The 20470-nt window shown below is 47.7% G+C and overlaps 8 protein-coding genes across 8 annotated transcripts; 5 read left to right on the top strand and 3 right to left on the bottom strand.

Annotated features, from left to right (window-relative positions):
- Nucleotides 1-6563: 6563 nt before the first annotated feature.
- Nucleotides 6564-7999, top strand: IL334_007797 (uncharacterized protein; the record flags this gene model as incomplete). The annotated part of the gene is made up of 4 exons (XM_062939486.1): nt 6564-6778; nt 6945-7092; nt 7264-7464; nt 7673-7999. The coding sequence occupies 4 exons, from the start codon at nt 6564-6566 to the stop codon at nt 7997-7999; spliced, it is 891 nt and encodes a 296-aa protein (XP_062795537.1).
- A 103-nt stretch (nt 8000-8102) lies between these two features.
- Nucleotides 8103-10011, top strand: IL334_007796 (uncharacterized protein; the record flags this gene model as incomplete). Its single annotated transcript, XM_062939485.1, has 3 exons — nt 8103-8293; nt 8390-8546; nt 8695-10011. The coding sequence occupies 3 exons, from the start codon at nt 8103-8105 to the stop codon at nt 10009-10011; spliced, it is 1665 nt and encodes a 554-aa protein (XP_062795536.1).
- A 771-nt stretch (nt 10012-10782) lies between these two features.
- On the top strand, nt 10783-11803 carry IL334_007795 (uncharacterized protein; the record flags this gene model as incomplete). Its single annotated transcript, XM_062939484.1, has 3 exons — nt 10783-10799; nt 11021-11120; nt 11288-11803. The coding sequence occupies 3 exons, from the start codon at nt 10783-10785 to the stop codon at nt 11801-11803; spliced, it is 633 nt and encodes a 210-aa protein (XP_062795535.1).
- A 24-nt stretch (nt 11804-11827) lies between these two features.
- Nucleotides 11828-13586, bottom strand: IL334_007794 (uncharacterized protein; the record flags this gene model as incomplete). Its single annotated transcript, XM_062939483.1, has 4 exons — nt 11828-12298; nt 12345-13029; nt 13261-13531; nt 13577-13586. 4 exons carry the CDS (start codon nt 13584-13586, stop codon nt 11828-11830), a joined length of 1437 nt encoding a protein of 478 aa, XP_062795534.1.
- A 206-nt stretch (nt 13587-13792) lies between these two features.
- On the top strand, nt 13793-14852 carry IL334_007793 (chorismate mutase; the record flags this gene model as incomplete). Its single annotated transcript, XM_062939482.1, has 4 exons — nt 13793-13890; nt 13938-14050; nt 14146-14714; nt 14781-14852. 4 exons carry the CDS (start codon nt 13793-13795, stop codon nt 14850-14852), a joined length of 852 nt encoding a protein of 283 aa, XP_062795533.1.
- Nucleotides 14853-14873: 21 nt separating this feature from the next.
- On the bottom strand, nt 14874-15669 carry IL334_007792 (uncharacterized protein; the record flags this gene model as incomplete). Its single annotated transcript, XM_062939481.1, has 2 exons — nt 14874-15179; nt 15346-15669. 2 exons carry the CDS (start codon nt 15667-15669, stop codon nt 14874-14876), a joined length of 630 nt encoding a protein of 209 aa, XP_062795532.1.
- A 211-nt stretch (nt 15670-15880) lies between these two features.
- Nucleotides 15881-18708, bottom strand: IL334_007791 (uncharacterized protein; the record flags this gene model as incomplete). The annotated part of the gene is made up of 4 exons (XM_062939480.1): nt 15881-16921; nt 16969-17847; nt 17892-18443; nt 18544-18708. 4 exons carry the CDS (start codon nt 18706-18708, stop codon nt 15881-15883), a joined length of 2637 nt encoding a protein of 878 aa, XP_062795531.1.
- Nucleotides 18709-19326: 618 nt separating this feature from the next.
- IL334_007790 (uncharacterized protein) lies at nt 19327-20396 on the top strand (the record flags this gene model as incomplete). The annotated part of the gene is made up of 2 exons (XM_062939479.1): nt 19327-19888; nt 19948-20396. 2 exons carry the CDS (start codon nt 19327-19329, stop codon nt 20394-20396), a joined length of 1011 nt encoding a protein of 336 aa, XP_062795530.1.
- Between the last annotated feature and the right edge of the window lie 74 nt (nt 20397-20470).

Raw genomic sequence — 20470 nt, 5'->3', positions numbered from 1 at the left:
GTTTTGCGGGATTTCTCTGGAATTAAGTGAATGATCCGCATGAGAAACCAAAAACAAAAAGCGGAGAATTAGAGGTTGATCAGGGTTGCAAGTCTTGGACATATAGGAATGAGTGCTGTGTCTTTATTGTTACTCTAATACTTGTTTGGCATCCTGATCCTAATCTCCCACTCCCCTGGAGATCGTTGTGTACCGAGTTGGTGATCACGTCCTGACTTTCTCCCCGAAAGGTATTATAGGACAACACATTACACGTAAGTTTATACTTCCTAGCTCAAGGAAAACGACTAAGGAGCCTCAACCATACGACTCAAACCTCTTCTGCAAAAACTCCAAATCGATATCAACGAGTTATCGCAGAGTCATGTAAGAATCACTAAAGATTTGGCTATTACAGTGTCACAATCCAACCGACTGATAACAACAGCTTGATTCGTGACAGCTGGTTTTGATTCAGGACAGCTCGAATCTTCACACCCAGGGGGTTCTTCACGATAACCAACGTCGGATCTGACTTGTACCGCTACACTATCTCCAGGTCATACCATGACATCATTACACTATGAAGCTATTGTACTGAGATGATACCATAGTAGCAGGTTGGAACCAGAGTACCAATCCAAGTCAAGACTAGAACCACATGACCAACCTTGCACAAGATTTAAGTCCATAGCACCAAGAAGAGAAGAACAATAAGGAAACCAGTTGTATATACTGGTCCCAAAATCTGCCTGTAGCTGTACAATACTACCAGACTTGTATTACTGCACCAGTCTGGTACCACTGTACCACTTTGGGCTCCACCCCTTTTGAAAAGGTATATAAAGCAGCTATCTTACACATGCTTTATCTCTCTTCTTCTCATCAATGTATTATCACAAGTTACTCTCATTTGACTTCATAGCTACACTCTTCTTACCATTGTCCGGCTGCTAGTAGGCATCATAGCTTCTCTATCATTATTGTCCACTTTACTATAGGTCTAGTCACTCCCATAGTACGGATTTAACAGTTCTGGTCAGGAAACCCTACAATCCGAAGAAGGTGATCTCTTTACACCTCCACACACATTCATTTATTATTTTAGGCTATTTACACCTTGTCTAGTTTGTGTATGATTGTTTGTGCCATCATCACGCTAAAGCACAAACGATATTACCTCTTTTTTAAGTGTTGTAAATCTTACACTATCTGTGATGTATGCAGCATTCTGACACACTGTGTCATGATGGCTACGCCGACATAAACATATTATCATTACATAACCCAAGATATACTCCCGCTCTTAAGATATACTCCCGCTCTCAAGTTATACTTCCGCCCTCAGTGATATTGTCAAGTAGATATAGAAAGGATATTAGGATAAGATGAAAGGTATTCAGGATAAGGATATCGTTGGTTAAACTTCTACTCTTATTGAGTACCATGGGTATATATATATATACAACTATACATCTTGTATTCTTAGTCTTCTCCCTATGAATTCTCAGTTGTTGTCTCTTTCTATACCTTGATAATATCTCATTAGATTCCGGTCTCTCCTAAAAGCTACAATGCCTATCCTTCTGAAGTCTATTCCTAGCTGGCTCTATTTCCTTCAATACCACGACACTACTATGTAGTTCGGTCCATCCATCCCTTTCTTCATGCAGTATCATTTTACTGGGAATTGGCTGCAAAGCTCATTGCTCTGGGATCAAATCCTCCGAGACACGCTTCTGAGATTACACTTCTGCGATCAGACACCTGTTTGAGAACCCACAACCCTGATGATAGTTCTTGTGTAGTAAGATTGTACCATGGTTTGCGGCATCTCAATATCGATTTGTAGCTACTTAGAAGCTATTGATCTTTTGCCACGATATTTAGCGCTGGCTGGCCGTTGATGAGGCGCAGAATACCAATCCTGATCAAGACAGGTTACCAACATTGTACAAGATCAGAACGATAGCTTTCAAGAGGAGAAAAAGAATAAAAAACTTGCTTGTATACTGGTCTCGTAGCCGTACAGTGTCACCAGACCTGTGACCATCGCATCAGTCCACCACTGCACCACCTTACAGCACCACATCGGCTACAACTTTATAAACCTCTCAATTTACCTTGTGGACCCGCGCGGGGTATGTGTTGTCCAAAGGGAAGGATGTATGTCTTTGGCTTGTCAAGATGCCCAGGATAAAGGAGGTTGTAGATTGGGTATTATGGACTGTAAATTATGAGGATAGTTGAGGCTATAACTTAATTAATTGCTGACTGTAGTAAGAGTTATCAAACAATATTTTTCGATGCCATTTATATATTCAAAAACTCATCGACCGCTACCTACGCTGTTTTGCGCCAAGGAGCAGATGATTACGCTGAACTGTAGCTGTCTGTCACTGAAGCCCTTGTTTGAACGAAGTAGACACTGCGATACCTGTCATTCCCACTATCTCCATCCTGATCTTTGGATAGGCTCTTTCACTCCGTTATTCTGATTGTTCCATCAGATGGTCACTGATTGTGTCAATTCGGCCAACTTTGACACATCTGCAAACAAAGGTGTTGGATTTGGAACACGATCACCACTCAGTGGTGAATCTTTAATCCGATGGTCTGAAACGCGCGAATGTGTCCCGGAACTGAATTGTGATGTCATTGTAGTGGAAGAAGGTTCCCTCCAGCTTCAACTAGAAATTTGATTACTTTTTTAGATTGCTTATATTTGAGTCGGTCCCATATCTGCCTGGTTCTAAACTCAAGGCATACACCGTGTAGGCGTTACATTGAAGCCGGGGTATGTTGTCATGTCGTCCATGACAACGCATGCCTATATAGTCGGGTAAATTCCGTTCCTATCGGAATTTTCATTGTTCCCTTTTGTGGTTCAGTGGTTAGCGACCGACTACGGTAGCCATTGTGACATATGTATTATACAAATGACCAAAGCACATGAAGACTTATGATATACATCACAAAATAAAATGAGATCAGCTTGAGATGTGATGTTTATATGAAAGGAACCGCAGACATAGATATCGGATTGCCACAACAGAGAAGTTCGCAGTGTGTCAAATCCTGCCACAATCAATATCGTGCCCATGCCGCTTCTACCTTCCATCCGTCATAATTGCAAAAAGCAATTTGGGACAGATCGTAATACACCGTATGATTCGACCACAAGTTTCACCGCAAGCTCAACCGCAGTAAATCGCATGACACGATCTGCTCAGGTGCATTGCATCTTATATGACCTTCACTGCTGACAATACATTACAAGTCACCGAGCTCATACAATATGGAGATTATGGTCTTTGACCAGTGTAATTCAGTCAGACCGCAGAGCTCCTTCACGCCATCGGAACCTGTTTCGACACAGACTATGGCGTATCAACATTTTCTCCCAGACGATGTTGTACCCCATCTACAGCTCCAAACCTTTGAAATGTAATGCTACGGGTCTCACTTCCGTATTCGTGTCTATCACAATAGATTGGTCGGGTAAGAAGTGAGAAGTTAAGGGTCGGTGCTAGCTTGGGTTGTTTGAAGATAGGAGCTTTGAGAGGCGTATACACACTCGGCACCCCAGGATAATAAGCCTACATTGTCGGCGAGCACATTGCCTTCGGGGGGAGAGCGATATTGATTAGCGACCCGTGAGGAAGAGATGCGTACGAGTGAGAATGAGCTATTTCCGAAAGTTTGTTGAAAGAGGTCCTCACTCAATCCATCAGCCCTAAGACCACTATCAACATTTACGGGAAACCCCGATCTAAAGATTAGCGGGTCCAATCCCAGGTGACTCACATTGCCACCTTCATTGTCATGATGGCTACGCCGGCATAACAATATTATCATTACGTAACCCAAGATATACTCCCGCTCTCAAGATATACTTCCGCCCTCAACGATATCGTCAAGTAGATATAGAAAGGATAGTAGTATAAGGTAAAAGGTATTTAGGATGAGGATATTGTTGGTTCAACTTCTACTCTTATTGAGTACCATGGATATATATATACACACAACTATATATCTTGTATTCTTAGTCTTCTCCCTATGAATTCTCAATTGTTGTCTCTACCTATACCTTGACGATATCTCATCGGATTCCGGTCTCTCCTAGAAGCTACAACGTCTATTGTCCCTTCTGAAGTCTATCCCTAGCTGAGTACTACTTTAACTCGATCTTTATCGATACCGTTGTGCCCCAACGATATCGTTCATCACCGAACGGTATACCAATACCCTTGCCTATACCGTTCTTGCCTTGCCTATCTGGCTCTCCGTTATACGATTCGGGCATCCTGGCTGGAGCCGACGTTGATCATCGTGACATTCATCAACGCGATCGACCTATCGGCCCAAAAGAGGTCATTAGGATTAAGCTCTTGGCAAGCTGCCCTATTATTCGTAGTGCGTCTAGTAGACAAGGATCTCACTGAGTCTGATCATCGCACTGACCTTTGATCTAGGTCGCGTTGAGCAGAGGCCGACACACCGGGATTTTCGTACATCAATTTGGTTTGGGGAGGGCTTTTTACCTTCCGTCCTCTCATTGAGGGGTTTATTTATGGATTTAATTGACCTCAGCTCCTTCCGGGCCGCATGCAGGGATGCTTCTGACACTTGTGGATCCTCCAGATCTACAGTCGAAACCGTTTTGACGTTATGATGGGATGAAAAAGAGTCCTATGTCGTTCTCACACGACCTGAACCGGTATACGGGCTATGCCGAGAAGTCGCCTAACACCCCTTTTGAGCAGACTATGTAGCGTTAATCTGTCGCTGTGAACGCGACCAGACGGTGAGCGGACTATTAAGCGGACTTTTACGTTGGTCTACTCATCTAGTCTGCTAAGTTATTTAGAGCTCCCGACGACTGAACTGAATAATCGGCCGTCAGGCCCGGCATTGGAACGACTGCAGGTATGAACACCTTGGCCATTGACAGGAAAGTACGTATGGGTGTATTGACCTTTGTTGAAAAACGTCGTGGGATAGATGTCAACGTTCGCTGGACACATATGACACGATGTAGACTGAATGCTCGTTCACAGTGATCCTGTTTGACCTCCTTTTTTCGTTATGATTCCCTTTTAGGCATGAAAACTTCAATGAGGCAGCCTATGAACACTGGTCGGATCGACAGAGCCGCGGCTACTGCTAGGCTGGGGGATCAGCAGTTTTTTTCGCAAGGGAAGAGGCGCACATTCCGCGTATACTTGATTGATCGCCGATTGTACCCACTGCCTCTCTAAACTGAAATTGGTAACGTTTATCATAATGTTTTATTGATAAGACTTACTCCGTGAACGCTGCGGGAGGGAATACTCCTACAATTGGTAAGTGTGTGATATATGCCAAATGCTTCCTGCAGAGCTGTCCAAGACCCCGACGTTCCGTGACAGACAGTGGTGATACCGTAAATCGGTTGTATTTTCCGGTAAATCGATTGCTCAGTTTCGTTGTTACTAAATCAGAGCGAAACTGCATCGCAGGATGAGTCAAATATCTGTCGCATGGGGATGGGAGATTGTAAGAAGGGATATGGTATGCCGATATGTAACTCTCGCGGCAACGGTAGCTGTTTAAAAATGCATATATGTCTCTATGGCGTTGGCGTCTTAAATAGGTATCGCATCCCATAGGCGTCTTCCCCGTCCGCGTCTAAACGTCAGCAACAGTCATATACGACTCCACTCACAATAGCCCTTCTCCATTGCATGCACTTCGAAGCCAAGAGTATCTCGATAGAGGGAGATAGCCGCTCGGTTGGATTTTCGGACATGCAGAGTGATGTGAGAAGCGTCGTAGTGGGCGACCATGGCTTCCTCTGTGGGTATTAGCAAGATAGTGCGAGGATTGACTTACGAGCTTGTTTCATCAGTTTGTTTGCGAGACCAAGACGTCTGTAGGGGCGAAGCACGGAGATGGATGTGACGTGACCGCTCGGTTCGGCATTAGGTGATGGCTCATCCTCCCTACTTGGTCTTCAGCGTGGCTGCATATGAACAACTCACATTTTTGAAAGGATATATCCCACTATACGTCCTCGAGGGTCCACGGCGACATATGAGAGTTCCGGCCATGTCAGGGCGTGGTATAGGTCTACGTGTTAGCCAGGCATACGAAGGATAACTCACAGTACTTGAACGTGTAGTTCTCCGGGAGGTTCAGTAGGTTAGCATTTTGCATCCCTATGAGGTCGTCGATCTGAACGTCAGCTCAGTACCTCATCGTCGTACTCACCGTCGCCTGGCGGATGTCCATTGTGGTTGTTCGGGGTATAAATGCGGTTGATCATTAAATGTCACTTTTAGAAAGGTTGATGTGATTCTGAGGATCTTCATACGGCTCCCTCCGCTGAATGAGAAGAATTTGAATGGCATGGCGCAGCCCACGCGCCTAACAGACACGATTACCTTCCGCTTGACGGAAACGCTTCTCATAGAAAGTATTGCGCGCCTCTTACCAACGAGGGCCCATGTCATAACAACAAAAGGAGGTTGCCGCGATGGCCAACAAATAGCTTCAAAGTACATCTCATCTTCACACACTTCATACTAACACATCGACCCGCGATGACATCCTCTGACGTACGTGCAATCCTGAATCTGCCCCAGGCAGGACCTTCCGCTCCCACTCAACGTAAAGCTACGAGACAAAAACCCGATGGAATATCCCGCGAACTTTACGCTCTGATCGGGGACAATGCTCCTTCGCTCGCCGAAGCACAGGCGTCGTTGTCCGCGGTAAAGTATCGAGAGAGACCGACGATAAGATCGAAAGTACATTGGTGAGTTGTCCTCCCAAGAAAATACGCTCACATCCAGGTCATGGACACCATTCACACCCGCCGCAAGAGACAATGTACGATTGCATCACTGGGCGAGGAACGACACCGACACCGTCGAGTATTTCGGCAAATTTAACCTGCACGGTCCATCACTTATGGAATATAGTCAATTTGAATACGACCAACACCTCGCAGACCCCGATTGGACCTCCCAAGAAACCGCTTACCTTTTTGACCTACTTAAAACTTACGACCTCCGGTTCATCATAGCCGCGGATAGATACGCATACCAAAGCAAAAAGCGATCCGTAGAGGTGAGCACCTTCAATCTCTGATCAAGCTAACAACATCAGGAAATCAAAGACCGTTACTACACCATTTGCCGGCGTCTAGTACGTACACGGGCCGCCACCGATCCTCAAGCTCAGCAACAACTCATCCACGCGTATGCGTTTGACAAATCCCGCGAGATAAAACGCAAACAGTACGCTTCTGAGTTGTTCCACCTTACCGCCGCTGAGATCGCTGAGGAAGAAGCTCTTTACATCGAGATCAAACGGATGGAGCAGAATGAACGACGATACAGAGCCGACAGGGACGATCTCATGCGCACTGTTATGGGTCTAGATAGTGGTCTTGTGGAGTTCAACCAGTCCAATGTGGAAACGATATTTGGTATTGACAAAGTGAGTCCTCCCCATCAATAAACTCGCTGACATGCAGAACAAAAAACGAAAACGACCTGAAGAGACTGAGACACCCATCCCTCCTCCTCCGATTAAAAAACCAAAAGATCAAGCCGCGTTCGACCTCGCCCACTGTATATATCACCTTCCTCCACCTCCTTCAAACCCCCATTCGTCTCACCTCGCTAGTAAACATCCCGTTCATCAGCCTGTCCACCTGCGCTCTACCAAAATCCCACTCCCGAAACCCAATGCATCGATCAGGATCTCCGAGCTGCTCAACGAACTGGGCATCAGCGCTCACAAACTGGTCATGCCGACTCGCGGCAATATCGAAATTTTTGATAGCCTTCTTCAAGCTGCCGGTGCATTGATTGACATGAAGCGACAGGTAGATCGAGTGGAACAGGAGCTACGTACGGTCACCGCACAGAGACAAGGCCTCCTCCCCACTATAGAGACGCGTAAAGTGCGCTCCGAATCCGTTACATCCACCGATACAACCACCACAAACCGTCGCAGTAGACCGTTGTAGACTTTCATGCATGTCACGTGACCATCAATTCCGCTTATATATATATGTATATATTTACAAAAACATTTCTACAATTTCTCTTTCTCCTCTTCTTCATACGATCATGCCAGCATACACTTCGGCTTCAGGCCTCATCAAGCATCTGAGAGCACCCAACGATCCTCCGCAGCCGGACCTCCCGTCAAAAATAGACATCGCTCTCGCTGCATGGAATGACTTTTCTTTCCACGTCCCCCGCAAAGCTGATGTGCTTCGAGATTGGGTTTTAGAATCTTGGACAAGAAATCATAAAGGGTGAGTGAATTAGCTTGAATTCCTGCTCACGCATAGTCCATCCCCCCTTGGGCAGCATAAGTATCACGAGCTACTGCTAGCGACATCGCCGCACAGCTCGCCTGCTCAAGCACCATTACAGATTATCTCCTCCCTGTTCAAGTCGCTCGGCAACGCAGACGAGGCTCTCCTCGCAATATCCTGCCAGACTATAACACTACTATTCCCCTCTCAGCAGCTCATACACAAGACCGAAGCGTACGCCGAAGTATGGGTCAGTGTTCTACAATCCCTATGTAACCTACCATCCATGCCGCTGTTGCCGCTCACCAATATTGTCTCTTCACGCATCGAAGAAAGCCTGACATCGATATCAAATGGCAAGAAAGTAAGTCTCCTCGTTGCAACACCGCTGACTTTAGATCGCACAAATCGTCGCTGTTGCCTTACCTGCTCACTGCAAGGCATATCGAACCCATTGTACGCTTCAAAACAGACTGACCCAAACCACCTCGGCCTTGCTCTTCACACCAACCACACTTTCCGATCCCTTGCAGCCAATTCTTTCCCAACCAATCAACCACTATCTACCCTTCGCTCTGCCAGCCCTCTTTCATTCCCTCATCAGCATCTACCACACACATCGCTACTCCATCTTCACTCAAGCGTCCAGCAGTAAGCTTCCTCATGATGTCTTTGTCGCTTCCAAAGAACGTGATGCCGTACGAAACGCTTTGACCCAGTTCCTCGCATATCTCGAAACGTTCCCCCCTTCCCTAGAGCTACATACCGCCCGATCATCCCTCTGGCAATCAATAGAATCATGGGGAGGTTATGTTGAAAGGGAAATAACATGGGGTCAACTTCTCCGAGCAGAAGCTCATCGGTCGGAACAGGCATTATCATCCAACGATCCCGCTGTCATCGGTGTGATTCTTTTCACCTTGGCAGTCCTCGAGCGGCTTGATCACGATCAAGCGCAATTAGGACCAAACATCGTCCGATGGTGTCTTGCCGTGAGTGTTACCATAGCGATTCCCGCTGACGATCAGTGCCCCGCGACCCATCGTGACGTCGCTGGATCCGTTCTCTCCTCCCTATTGCGCTTTTTCCAACTCACGCACTCCCTACCAGCATTCTTCCGGCTCATCGTCTCCTCCCTCAATGGGCTATTTACGGCAGACCTCCCTGACGACATCGTTTCTTCACTATACACTCTTATCACCGAAGGCCCGCTTGTGGGAAAACATCTTCGCCAAGATATGATCTACACATTGCGCTCAGTCGGTAATGCCCGTGGTACTACCAACGAAATCGTCACACTCCTAGTACTTCACCTCGAGCAATCACGGTCAACTGCATCCGCTGCAATGATCGGTGTCACAAGTAGACTTATATGTTACTGCTTGCAAGCCAAATCTGCAACTGACGCAATCTCCGATCTTGTCTCACTACTTAGCACATGGTCGCCTACCGCCAACCCTGTCATCGAAGCGGGTCGATTGCGAATCGCTCGAAATGTAGAACGCTTTCTACACAGTTCCTGCACCCCTTACCCCAATCTCCCAATTCACAGTCTCCCTGAACTATGTCTGGAAACATTACGCTTCATATTCCACCGGGGTGCCCTAGAGGCCCTTCCGATTGACACAATTGATGCAGTCCTCATCCATCTATCAAACCCGAGCAGCGAGCAATGGCAAGTGGTGATAGATCAAGGCATCGTCCTCCTAGAGTAAGTGTTGTAATCTGGAACGTCGCTGACAACAGTCAATACGCATCCTTCCCTCAACTACAACGTTTCGCCGAGCTAATCACGCCTCGCTTATCTCAACTGAACACGGCGACATTTTGGGAATTGCCAAATCTCAAGCGTAAGTTCCATATCCGGAATCCGCTGATGAACAGTCGCTATTGAGTCAATCCTCACCACACCACGCTTTCCACTTCTCAATGCATGTCCACCGTTTTACCTCGATCGGAAAATCAAGCTTCAGACTGTTGGTCTGGTCAAAGAAATTCATCCCGCCTCATCATGGCTCGACCGTATTGCAACTGAAGGTGAACTAGGACCATTTGTGAGTATGCATGAATGCGACTCCGCTAACATACAGTCACGAGACGTTGTCTTTTTGACGCAGGTAGCCCAAGCTGCGGCCGTTGGCGACAAGGCGTCACTGTCACTGTGGAGTAAAACCATGAGGTGAGTGAAACGCAGACTTACATAGCTAAATCGTAGCGTTCTATGTCAATCTCCTGAGCAAAACGAAGCTTGCCTATCCGGGATCATCAACTACATGATCAAGTTAGACGACTCTACCGTGACTTCCCGATTCTTCTCGATAGCCATGCAAAGAAGCCTTGAAAGGTAAGCATCATCCATCTTACCATCGCTTATCATTTAGCTTCGCTGCCATCCATCAAAACCTCCTCTACCTATACAAATCATCGCACTTTGACACCGACCTCGACTCCGTTGACTGCTGGAACACTCTCACGAGAGCGGGACGATGGCTAGGCCTGCCTCGTAAGTCTAAAATCGCAAGTCTCGCTGACATACTAGCCACACCGCATGCGGCTATTGCTCCAAAACTCCTTACCTCATTTCTGCAAAACACAAGCTCTCATCTCGCGCGATCCGTGCTTGAAGCATTCGCGTGTGAATCTGCCAGTGTCGAGGAGCTTCTCGCTGCTGCCATCATCGTATACACCGCTGAACCGACAGTTGACCTCGAATCAACACTGCAGACGATTTTCGAGGGCAACATTCCCCAGGCGATATACGCTTGCACCATTGCCTCCTCAGCGGCAGTCCGCATTCTTACCGCTCTTTCCAGCCGATGCAGCAGTGAGTCTTTCATATGCTGGTACAGGCTAACCCATAGGCGCCGAACCGATTCGCCACGCCATCCAAATCGTCCTCTCTTCATCCGCGCACACTGAAGTCATCACATTCTTCGAGATGATCGGGGAAGAAAAGGTAAGCTAAAACCGCGTAATAACGCTAACAAATAGCCCTTTGCGCTCCAACACGACGATGTCATCCATCTCTTCTCCATCCCGGAGTCATTACCACTCCTCGTCAATATACTGACCGCGCTCAGTCGGCGCCGACCCGACCTCATCCTTAGTACTTTACCCCAAACCGTCGATGTCATTTGCGCAATGTTTTCCTCCTTGCAAAATACCCAGGCGTTCTCAAGACTTCTTGTCGCGTTGACACAAATGAGGCTGAAAGGTCACGAAACCAGTCCCTTGGCAAAACACACACCAGCGATTCTCGTCGCTTACGTTCGTGCTGCAGCAGATTTACACTCCGCCTTCACACCCACCACCCGACGTGAGCTGGAATCCGGCTTATTCGCACTCTGCAACCTTGCGACAGCCGGAGGACGAATTGAAGCCAGAGGCAGAGAAGGCGAAGGTTTGGGCACACCATTCGGCCTCGGCGAAGGTGCTGGAGGTGAAATAGAATTATGGGCAGACCTCTGGCGGTCATGGAGCAAGTCACGGTACATGGGTCAGGGATAATGCATATATTACAGATGTATACTACTAATTTCTCGGTCCCAGACCGGCAAAGAGTGTTGCAAGCATATCTTGCTGAGCAGGTGCGAGCGGGTATTGTCGTGGTTGCTGTTGGGGAGTGAAATTAGGAGGATAGCCCGCAGGCGGTCTTGGAGGTCCTTGAAAGAAAGGTGGTGGCGGGGGCATGAACCCAGGTGGAGGTGGTCCAAAAGGACGCGCAAAAGGATAGCCCATTTCAGGCTCGTCTTGAGGATACATCGGTGGGCGAGCAAACTGCGGAGGCATCGACATATGAGGGGGTCTTTCGAATCCTTGACGTTGAGCTTGGCTTAAGAGCTGAAGAGGGTCGGGTCTTTCCTGCGGATTCGTGGCGTACAATTGTTGCAGCAACGCGTTGGGGTGGGATGATGGTGGTGGACTAGATCCGTAAAAAGGAGGATCTGGCGCTTGTCTCATCTGTTCGCTTACAGCGTACACAGGATCAGGAGGTAGACTCGTCTAAGAATCATCAGCAAATTTCACAGAATCCAAATATCATACCCACCTTTGTGCTGAGTAAGCCCATCAGCTTCGCCATTCGATCGTCTTTAGCTTCTTCCTTAGGTTGCGATACTTCGATTTGCTGATGTTCAGGCGTGGCGTTGAAGAACTTTTGGAACCGACTGGAGAACGCCGAAGCAGGTGGTGTAGGTTGAGCGACAGTATTCTCCACTTCTTGCGCCTGGGTCAGATAATCCGCCGCGTTGAACAGCTTCGGTTTCAATCCTGGGGGAGGTGCAGGTGCAGAAGTCGAAGCAATGGCAGGATCACTACCAAAGAAAGCAGGAAGGCCGCCGTCTCCTCTCCAGCCAATACTCACATCCCTAGGAACGTCCCTAGCTTTCATCGCTCGTTTATGAGCCGCAATCATATCTTCACCAGGGATAAATTGTACCAATGGATCTTCAGGAACTGTTGGATCAGCCGGCGCTGCATCATCCATCCAAGCAGGTTCTGATGTGTCCTCTTCTCGTTGATAATTTCTCCTGCTGTTGTCTCTTGGGGCACGAACGTTGTCACTTCTCCTCCATTCATCGTTGCGCCTCTCCTTTCTGACTTCATCTCCGCCGAGCTTCATTGCAGCATTTGCAGAATTCTTCACCGAGAAGCGGCCCATCTGACCTCCATACGATCGATTATCAATGGGCAGCCCGTTGACATCAAGCGAACTCTCGGGTTGTCGGCGAAGGCTAGATATCAGCAACTGCTTGTACTATACGACCCACCCTATGTTTCTGCCTCCCCTCGCAACGAGATTCCGTCCTCCTATACCACCACCAAATCCGAATCCTTCTCCGAAGCCACCTCGTTTACTCAAGTGAGGTGGGCCTATCGATGCGATAGCAGGGTCATCCACATGCTGAGCGTTAGGTTTCGACGTTGGACTACTTATCAGCCTATTTCACTTCATCTTTACTTACCCAAACCAAGTATCCAAGCTACCCATGCCAGGGGGAGGTCCAAACTGACGAGAGTTCTTGCCAATGTTCAGCAACTGTCGCCGAGAATATATGACTAGATCTTTCTGAGACGATCTTAATCCAAGCAACCTAGTGATCTCGTCATCCCCATTCCTGCTGCCCAATGTATTCTCTGATAAATCCGGGGAAAGAGCTGAGTACGGGTTGATATTGGGATCAGGAGCGGGAGGTTTCGGTGATGCCGTTGGGAATGAGGGAGACACTGAAGGATCTGCGGCATCATGAGCAACGCGTCAACAGGAAGCGTGACACTTACGCGGTGCCATGTCGACTGTCAATGAGATGAGAAAGATAAGAGGAAGAAACTGAGGAAGATTGATGGTTGTTGTAGGTTAGTACAACTCGGATCATTCCATTTCGGTACCCCATTTAACGGCGGTTTGTTGATCTCAGCTTTGCCTTCTCCCATGTCTGTCCCTTTTATCTCTGCTTTCTGAATCTCACATCTCACTCCTCAACAATCAGTCGCACCATGAATTTCACCTCTGGAGCAGATGTATCAGAGCTGCTCTCGCTCGATCATATCAGAAATCAGCTCATCCGGTTGGAAGATACTATCATCTTTCGTAAGTCCGTCCGGAATATCCCCCGCTAACGTGCCCAGTGCTCATTGAAAGAGCTCAATTCGCTTACAACAAGAAGATTTACCAAGCTGGAGAATTTAAAGACGAGCTTCAATATGATGGGAGCTGGTTAGAATGGTTTTTATTTGAGATAGAATCGTTTCATGGTGAGTTACGATGCAAGTAATTCCGCTGATACCCTACAGCCAAGGCGAGAAGATATACTAGGTGAGCCCCATGTGGTAGTGAACAACGCTAACAGACAGTCCCGACGAACACGCTTTCACTTCACTGGATAAATTACCTCGACCTATTATCAAACCACAGTCTCTCCCCTCTCTTCTGCACCAGCCGGCAGCTAAACACCCATCAGTAAATGTGAACTCCCGAATTCTTGATTTTTATGTTGGGCACATCGTTCCAGGCATCACAAGTAGCGTGCCAAATACTTTAGAGGACGATGGAAACTATGGCAGCGCGGCCACTCGAGATGTAGAGGTGTTACAAGCTCTCAGCCGAAGGATACATTTCGGTACGTCGTTGCACTTTTACCTGGCTGACCTTTTAGGCATGTTCGTATCCGAGAGCAAATTCCTCTCTGCGCCTCATGACTTTATCCCTCATATCCTCAATCCAAATCCTGATGCTCTGGCTGGGCTCATCACTAAGCCCGCCGTCGAAGCAAAACTGCTGATACGACTTGCCAACAAGGCAAGAGTGTACGGATGTGAAATGGATGCCGACGGCAAAGTCGTCGAATTACCTGATGAAGAAATGGCATCTAGAGGGAAAATTGACCTCGCTGCGGTTGTTGGCATGTATAGGGATTGGGTCATTCCATTGACCAAAGATGTAGAGGTACGTCAAACGCTTGCTGTATACCGTTGACATATACAGGTCGATTATCTCCTTCATAGACTGGACACAGTACCGCAATCACAAATAGATGAATGGATGGCAAAGAATTGAACATGCATGTCTATATATCCACTATTTGTCCAGGTATTCCAGGCCTTCTGGCGCTTGAATGTATTTCGTATACTGCTCCCATCCAGTCTGACCACCCCACATCGCTTTGAGCTGTCTAGTCAGCAATGAACACTTCAATCTTTGACTCACTTTATCCTCATTAATAAATTGATGTTGATCCGGGTTCCATCCTGGAACTACCACTTCACTTATCAAACATCCAATACTCTCCTCCAACTTCCCTTTCTTCGCGTCAGGGGCATCGAGTAGTAGAAGGTCTTCATCGGGTATTTCGCTTGCTTTCCACCATCCACCTGGCACGAATAACTGAGTGACTTCGCCTAGTGCAGGATCAGGTCCTACCACAACTCGATGAATTGTTGGAATACCTTGGGGGGTAGTTGGTGGACGAATCAGAGTATACAATGCTCGACCAGAATGATGGAGATGGAATGTCTGACAAATTAGCCATGTACCTGGGTGATGGACTTACCGAGTGCAGGTTCATATGCATTCTACCTCTGTAGCTATCAGGCGTTAGGAGATAGTAAATTAGACTCGCATCCAACTTCTTTTCTCCATCCACTTCAGGTCCCCCACCCAGCAAGGCTGTACCCGATCCAGAAGCTACCTGTTTCCTTCCTTGCAAGGCGGCAGACTGGGGAGCATCCGAATCCCCAGAATCAGAGGGCAAGGAAGATTCAATAACTACGGTTTGCGCGAAATAACCTCCCTCAAAATGTTTCTCGAGCGAGTGAGTCTTGATGAGCTCCTGATTTGTGACTGGATAAGGATACGGTGGTACGATATTGGACATGATGGCGGGTAGATGCAAGTGAGAATGAAGAGAAATGATCAAGCAAGTTGATACACATATATATTTGGTACATATATATAATAATACATATATACGGAATGTCAACAACCGAATGCCCGGTGCGATCGACGCTGGTTCCCACGTGCTACGTTATCGTTATTTCATGCGCTTTTCATATTACAACAATAACTAGAACAATCATATCACCTCTTCATCGCCGTTCTGCTGGTGGTCCCATGATATTAGCTACCATGTTCCTGTCCCACTTTCCAGGCGCGTTTTGCACTTTGGACTTCGCCTTTTCATTCTCCTTCTCCTTATCCTTCTTATGTATAAGTGACATGGACCTGCCAATAACGCCGAGTTTTGAGCGTGAAGAGGTCCCTGCAGGTGATATTACGTTTGAGTGTATCTGCGTTGGAGTAGATACACCGCTAGACCGAGGCGAGTCACTAGGCACATCAAAGCGAGGAGGAGGCGGAGGCGATTTTTCATCGCTGAAATAATCCCCTCCCGGGCTCTTTGGTCCACTCCTAGGGTGCGGCGAAGAAACCAGGTCATTTGGAGGGTTGTTGTGCAACGTTCTAGACCGTTGACCAGGGGAAGGCGATGATTTGATGAAGGGCAGTTGACGAGGAGGTGTGGGCGGTGTCAGACCAAGCTTCGACATATTTGCCATCATGGGAGCGCTAAAATCGAGCACTTGAGCCGGTTCAGCCCCCGGTGGGAGCGGTAAATCAAGACTTGCTGCTCCACTCGAAGTTCTTTGTCGCTGAGGAATCGGCCGACTCTCCTGCCATGGTGCAGGATTGTCATTCTCCATCGCTGATACGATGTCCCACCACCCACCGCTTGAAGCACCAGCGCTAGATCGCTTATCGTCCATTTCGATTGGACTGAGCATTTGTAGAGGAGGTAGCTGTTTCACGGATGTCATGACAACCGGTCGTTGAATCTGGGCTTGAGATGGCGGTGAGTCCGAGTCCGATCCGCTGCTGTCTTCGGACTCGTCATAAGTGCTTTGACGACTAGGCATACTGTGCGATCGCGAATGTAGTTGCCGAATTGCAATGCTGGGCGGTGTGGATAGGGTCGATGCAGTATCGTTCACAGCGGATGATTTGGCGCGGCGATGAACCGAAGGTTGTTTGCCAAATGATATAGAGTGGCCTGCTGGTGGGGAGCTGTGTGGTGGTCTCATGATCTGTTCTTTTGCAGACGCGAAGACCGATCCATATGAACCGTCCGGGAACTGTTGTATAATCAGCTGCAACTCTACGGTGCCAGTATCCCACTTACGCGTTTCTCCACACTATCAATCATATTGACCAACCATTTCACTAGCTCCTGCCCGGTACCTCCTGCATTGTGGACATTCTCCTTCTCTGTCTCAACCAGCTCCTCGATTACCACAGCAGCCGCCGCGTCCTCCAATCGGGGGTTGACATATAAAGAAGCTGTGGTTGTTTGGACTGTCGGTTCCCGAAACGGAACGTCGTCAGGGTCAGGTGGAGCTGGTAATATATCGAGGTATGGCTCGGTAATGTTCAACGGTAGAGGTGACCGTGGCAAAGCAAATGTTCGTCGCAGCAGGAGGAAGATAGGTATAAGAGTCGGCGTCAAAGCTGTAGGACTACTCTTTGATGAGAGGCATAACGCCGATTCAATATCGCCTACCTCTTTACCCAATTGCTCCCTACCTGACTTCGCCCATTTACTCTTAGCTATATGCTCCCTCTTCTCCCTGGTGATAAATTCTGAGATCAGTTCCATGGTATAGTTCGTAAGAGCGTTAGGATTAGCTTGAGGCATCCTTGCATCGCCCGAGCCCGGCGAGTGCAGTGGAGGTGGTAGAAAAGCTAATGGGGTTTGAGGACTGTTGCCTAAGCTCATCGATGTGGTTGTAGGACTAGCAGAAGCGCCTTTCCGGGACAAGAAATGAGTCCTCTCGTTTGACGGAGAATATGTGGTCGGGCTTGAGAAACCGCCCACGGTATGACCAGCCGCTACCACCGGTCCTCCAGCCTCTACTTCTCGAGCCAGTGATTGAATAAGCTTGATACAAGTCGCTTTAGACGGCGCGGGAAGCTGGATCGGATACAAAGGCTTGGAAGGCAGCAATGTTCGCAATTTTGCTGATCGAAATGCGGGCCGAAGAGCAGGACGACGTGGTAGAGTCTAAATGCGGAATAAGCGTTGACTTTGACAACTCAGGTACACACCAAAGATTCAACATATTCGAGTTCCTTGCCAATTCCCCACCGTCCTTCACCTGGTACTCTTCGCCTTATGTGCTGTACCAAAGTTCTTTCCGCGTCGCCTAGGGCGAGGAGCAGCAACTGATTGGTGAGTTCTTGAAGAGTGAAGTACGACAAAGACATCCGAAGTGAAAGGACCAGAGTCAATCCAATTTGTTGATTCTCGTCCAGTCCAAGCGATTTGTCTGATTTAGGTGTAGGATAGGCATCCGGCATGATTGACATCATTTGTTTCGGACTCGTGCTATTGACTGCTTCTCCTCGAAGACCAGATTCGATCTCGCCCAATCTCTTACTGATCTCTTCAAATCCGTCTTTCCCCAGTGTACCTTTCCCGCCCCTGCCCGGTTTCTTCTCTCTCAACTTCATTTCGCGCGCTAGCACATACTCAAGTACGACTTCTCTTGAATGTTCAATGGACGGAGGCGGTTGCGATAAAAGATGGTGGAGTATAGTAGCTGGTGATGCTGAGCGAGCGAGAGGGAATGGACCCATCGGGGGTGTAAGGTCTGTTGGCTGAGGTACATTGGTAACATATCTCGCTCTATCAAACGCAGTCGTCAAGTGCGGTGGGGTCTGACATATCAGCACATGGACATCGTCTTCTGAAACTCACTCTATCCTCGAGCTCCGCAAGTCCGACCGAAACGTCAAACAGAGTATCGCCTTTTGAGCGACGATGCAAGATCCATTCTTCCAACGCATCGGTAGCAGAGTCTATACCGCTTTGGGGGGATGACAAGAGCGACAGTAGATGTGGGGGAAATGAGGCTGGACTCATGTTGTGACTTTTTCGAACGTGTGTGACTGGATCTTACACGTTAACAGGCTTGCATGAAGAGCAACATTGGCAGTGAGCGAGTTACAATTCAGCTACAGGAGTGTAAAGTAAATGGATCGGGGAGAAATCGAATCTGTATAATCGCGTGATTATGCCTTCGAGATAGAAAGACAACGATGAGCAATGATGACTTTATCTAGTGCAGTGCGAGAGGAAGACGAGAGAAGCGGTGGAAATGAAAGTGAGCATTAAAGGAAGAACCACGAAGGTTTGTAACTTTTAAACCGAGTATTCCTACCAGTCTGCGGGGATCTCCATAGCTTCCTTCCATGCGTGCTATTCATGATTATTCGCATACAAGCAGTGAGCGTCAAGTATGCAGCTATAAACATCCACATGCGTAAATAACACCTCTGTCACCATACCAGTACTGGCTGCACTTTGTAGCATGCATTCCGACATCACTCAACTCTCCGTTTTCCCCGTGTTATCTGTGGAAAGGTGTTGAACGATATTCTACATAATGATTAAACCGTTGAGACCAACATCAATGCACTTGATAATGTGAGTTCTGTCTTTCTTCTAAATCTGGCTCAAGCTTGAACTCGATCATTGAATATGGATAACCAAAAGTCTCGCCTACCTCGAGCTCCGTCCAACCCCGCCATCCGACCTCCCTCAAGCATCTCCCGCTTGCCCGCTCCAGTACGTTTGATCAAGCAATCGAGCTTATCTCGTCCTCCTTCTCTCCCTCTTCGATCGACTAGACAGCCAGTTCTTTCCAAGAATGGCTCATCTGTCATACCCTCTACACCTGCTGTACCATCCAGATTTTCACAGAGGACACTACTTCCCAGTCGGTCGACTTTGGCTTTGAGCAACCCTACACTTCCATCCCCTGTTCGCCTTCGCACCAACCCAGCCATTCCTCTTGCACCTAAACGCACCATCTCGCTGGCTTCCAAGACGACCACTTCGGGAAGGTCGAAACCCACCCCTTCGTTAGAATGCGAAAAGCAACAATCGCAACACATGTCTCAATCTGGAAGTTCTACTGATTTAAACAACTCCAAAGCCATCCATGTCTTTGAACCTGGCACGAAAGCGGCATATCGCTCTCAATTATTCGGGTTGCATTCCAAGAACAGAACCGCATTCCGTCCAAAAACAGGATTTCTAGGTAAGTCAAGTCCGAGTTGTATCGGGATGTAATTATCGCCAACATCTGCCCAAGCGCAGGGTTAGGCAGTCCTTCTCGATCCACTCGGCTTCCTGCGACTCCAACATCTCATAAACGCTTTGAAGATATCATCTCTACTCCGACATTACCAAAAACCGAATCCAACCGGTGGAATTGTATAGATCCCGATGAGCAGATCAAAGACTTGGAGCTGAGCTTCGCAGAGGACGAATCAACCGATATCTCATTTGTAGAACCGTTGAATTTCGGCTTTGCGACCAGTAGATTTGCCTCTGATCAAGCTTCGATAGATCCTAATACCGATGTAGAAGTCTTGGATAGATCAGAGATATACATAGACCATGGTCAAGGCGCCAGAAGAATCGAGGCTCAAGGGGTAAAAGATACATGGGAACAGGTAGCAGGAGTTGGGGAAGGAGATTTAGTGGAAATTCGAACAATGTTGGGGTTGGTCAAGACTCTAATGCACGAGATAAATGGCGAATGAGATAGGTAGATTCTGTAATATCAGTGACCTTTCAAAACTATGAATACGTTACATGACCTCAATGCACGCTATAA

This window comes from Kwoniella shivajii, chromosome 11, assembly GCF_035658355.1.
Source record: "Kwoniella shivajii chromosome 11, complete sequence".
In the NCBI taxonomy this organism is placed as follows: Eukaryota; Fungi; Basidiomycota; class Tremellomycetes; order Tremellales; family Cryptococcaceae; genus Kwoniella; species Kwoniella shivajii.
The sequence above is the reverse complement of the archived record's forward strand: the minus strand, read 5'-3'. Positions and strand labels throughout refer to the sequence as shown.